General features: G+C 35.3%; 1 protein-coding gene across 7 annotated transcripts in view; it reads left to right on the top strand.

The window, feature by feature from the left end:
* The window catches only part of LOC106880477 (uncharacterized), a 39,989-nt gene extending 36,975 nt beyond the window's left edge, over positions 1 to 3,014 (top strand). For all 7 annotated transcript variants that reach the window (XM_014930420.2, XM_014930419.2, XM_052966179.1 and 4 more), the window contains one exon: positions 1,185 to 3,014. In XM_014930420.2, coding sequence (XP_014785906.1) covers positions 2,112 to 2,801 — 690 coding nt within the window. In that variant the 5' untranslated portion in view covers positions 1,185 to 2,111 and the 3' untranslated portion in view covers positions 2,802 to 3,014. The remainder of the gene's footprint in view (positions 1 to 1,184) is intronic.
* Positions 3,015 to 3,542: the final 528 nt, after the last annotated feature.

Here is a 3,542-nt window from a genome sequence, read left to right as displayed (position 1 = left end):
TATATATATATATATATATATATATATATATATGTGTGTGTGTGTGTGTGTGTGTATGTGTATACACACACACATATATATATATACATATTGTAGAGCCGATGAAAGCCTTGTGAGCAGATTTGGTAGGCAGAATCTGAAAGAAGACCATATCTATGCATGTCATTATTGAGTTTTATTTTTCAAATTCCTTGCCAATATAACAAGACCCGGTTTCTAACCTAGATCCAAAGCTCTTTCATTTGAATTTCAATAACATCAACTGGGTATTTTTTCTATATATGTATATGCACAGTATCTGGAGTCAGTGCATGTGCAGATTTGTATGTCATTGTTTTGATAAAACTGTTTTCTAATGTTTATAAAACTGTCAATATTTTTTATGACACGGGTATGCTAATAGATTAAATTAAAACCATAATTTTAATCAATTTTCTAAATGGAAAACCGTCTGGGTATACACAAAATCATACTATTTCTTTCGAGAAACCAGAGTTGCTTCCCTTAATAGTCATTACCGCTAAAGTAACGACTTTCCGTCTTTATACAACTACTTTTTCATTAACGATATGAAGAAACTGTAGATAATTACCAACGTCACGCACAAAAGCACTCGAGGATTATACTAAATGGAATTGTCTAACCAGAGATGAAAGTATTTTTTATTTAAAAATATTAATAAATTATTTCTCGTCATGAATTGTTTATTGTAAGGCGAATATTATCATTATTTTTAAAACTTCAAAAGAAAAAAAAAAATCGATCAGTCACTGATAACAAGTGTTGATAACAATTGTCGAAAACAAAACTGTCGAAACGAAATGGAAATATAAAATAAACAACGTCACATGTGTAAGAAAAGCGTTTTTATTTTTATTTTCAATCGATTTTTTATATGGCTTTTTTTTTAAAGCTAACATCGTAGGGGAGATAACTCTGACCGCAAACTAATTGCAATAATCATAACATTGATTTACAAGTTTTTTGGTGTTTGGGAAATAAAAGTCATTCCTGTACAAAATCGATCTCCTGAATTCAAATATAACCTTCTTTTTGACCTATCAGATCTAATTTTTAAGTTATTGAACATCCCTATAGTCACTATGTATGTGTGCACGTCCAGTGCGCAGTGTTCGTTACCTTATTCTAATTCTATTTTATTTTTATTTTTCCATACTTTTTAGATGTTGTGGTAAACGAAGCGATAGAAAATGTGAAAGATGTCCTCTTCAAGAAATGTTGCGTTAATTCTCCAAATGTGTTTTGTTGTTTGTGGAAAATACACATGACCTGAAAATCGAAAAAAACATCACTGAATTTGTTGAAAGAGTGTATATGGCATATTTTGGGGTCAAGCTGGGAGACCAAGATAAATATTGGGCACCATAGTGTCTGCAAACAATGTACAGAACATTTGCGACAATGGACTAAAGGGACAAGGAAAAGTATGAGGTTTGCTATACCAGTGGTATGGCGGGAGCGCTGTAATCACGAAGACGACTGCTATTATTGTAACCTAAATTTGAAGGGCATTAACCGGAAAAATCGACAAACACTTGTTTATCCTAATCTTGCCCCTGCTATTAGACTTGTTCCACACAGTGAAGAACTTCCTGTTCCTGTCTTCAATGTCTTGCCTCAGATAACTTTACCCTCAACCAAAGACGAATTCATCGCATCAAGATAACACTAGAGATCAAGACTTCATTTGAGACTTTACCTCAGTTATTCTCCCAGGTAGAGCTAAATGATTTAGTTTGTGACTTGAACCTCCCAAAAAATTCTGCAGAACTGTTGGCTTCTCGACTGAAAGAGAAGAATCTTCTAGAGAATGGTGTCCGTATAACCTTCTATCGGAAGAGTTCCTTTCATTCTTCGTAAAAGAGGAAGAGCTGGTTTACTGCACAGATGTCAGTGGGCTTCTTAATAAATTTGGCATTGAGGAATACAAACCAGAGGAATGACGTTTTTTATAGACAGCTCTAAGCGTAGTTTAAAATGTGTATTGTTGCACAACGGAAATGTGTATGGCTCTGTCCCACTCGGCTACTCAACACCTCTGAAGGAAGAATATGAAGAAATTAAGTTGGTTTTAGAGCAGATGCTGTATCATGATCATATATGGGCCATCAGCGTTGAATTTTCTCATGGGACAGCAATCTGGTTATACCAAATACCCAGGCTTTCTTTGCATGTGGGACAGCAGAGACCGAGTAAATCACTATGTTAAGAAAGATTGGCCGCCTCGAACGAATATGGCTCCATGTAGAGCTGCCAGTATATTGAAAGAATCTTTAGTTGAGCTAGATAAGATCATTTACTCCCCTTTGCACATCAAACTCGGATTGATCAAGCAATTCGTCAAAACTCTTGACAAAAATGGGGAGTACTTTAAGTATATCTGTAGTGTATTTCCAGACTTGACGACTGGAAAACTTAAAGCAGGGACTTTTGAAGGGCCACAGATCCGTAAACTTTTGAAGGACACAAATTTCGTGAAAACGATGAGCAAAAATGAAACACCGATTTCACTAGCCTTTGCAGAAGTAGTGCAAAATTTCCTTGAGAAACACAAAAGTGAAAACTATAAAGACCTTGTTACCAACTTGATATCAACTATCCGTGATATTGGCGCGAATATGAGCATCAAAATGCATTATTTTTTTAGTCATATTGATCGTTTTCCTGAAAATCTCGGAGATGTTAGAGATGAACAAGGCGAACGATTCCATCAGGACATCAAGGAGATGGAAACTCGGTACCAAGGACGTTGGGATGCTGTGATGATGGCAGACTATTGAAGCTGTTTAAACAGAGACACTCCTGTTGATCAACATTCACGGTGCACAAGGAAGCGTAAATTTATTCCTCGAATTTTCTGCCAAAAATCTTTGCCAATGTGCATTTTCAATTTTGAATTTTTATTAGTACTTTGTTTTGTTTTGTGTTACGCTCTTTTTATTGATTCATATTATATGCCTCTTGTATGAATAAAATATTGGGTTGGCAACTAAGTTCCCGCCGTTTATTTTTTAATTTTGGAATTTATTGCGTTTTTAAATTTTGGAATCTATTTTTTTTCGAGAATTCTATTTTTGAATCATTTTGGAATCTATTTTGCTTTTTTTCTAGTTAATTTTTCTCTATTTTTAGATCATTAAAATGGAATGTCAAGTTAAGAAAAACGAGCATTTTTGACACCTTTTTGCTTTAAATCAAGGCTCTAAGGCCGCAAAAGCCGCTCGCAACATTTGTGCTATGTATGGAGAGGGTGCCATAGCTGAAAGAACCGCTCGTGATTGGTATGCCAAGTTCAAAAATAGAAATTTTGACCTCAAAGACGGACCTCGTTTTGGCCGTCCAGTTGAGTTCGATGAAGAGTGATTAAACCAACATTTGCACGAAAATTCTCGTCAAACGACAAGGCAACTGGCAGAAAAAATGGAATGCTCCCACACTGCTATAGAGAAGCATCTTCATTCGATGGGAAAGGTTCAGAAGTATGAAGCAAGGGTTCCGCATGCTTTAAGCGATAACAAAAA

The sequence above is a fragment of the Octopus bimaculoides genome, chromosome 3 (assembly GCF_001194135.2).
Source record: "Octopus bimaculoides isolate UCB-OBI-ISO-001 chromosome 3, ASM119413v2, whole genome shotgun sequence".
NCBI classification, from domain to species: Eukaryota; Metazoa; Mollusca; class Cephalopoda; order Octopoda; family Octopodidae; genus Octopus; species Octopus bimaculoides.
The sequence above is the reverse complement of the archived record's forward strand: the minus strand, read 5'-3'. Positions and strand labels throughout refer to the sequence as shown.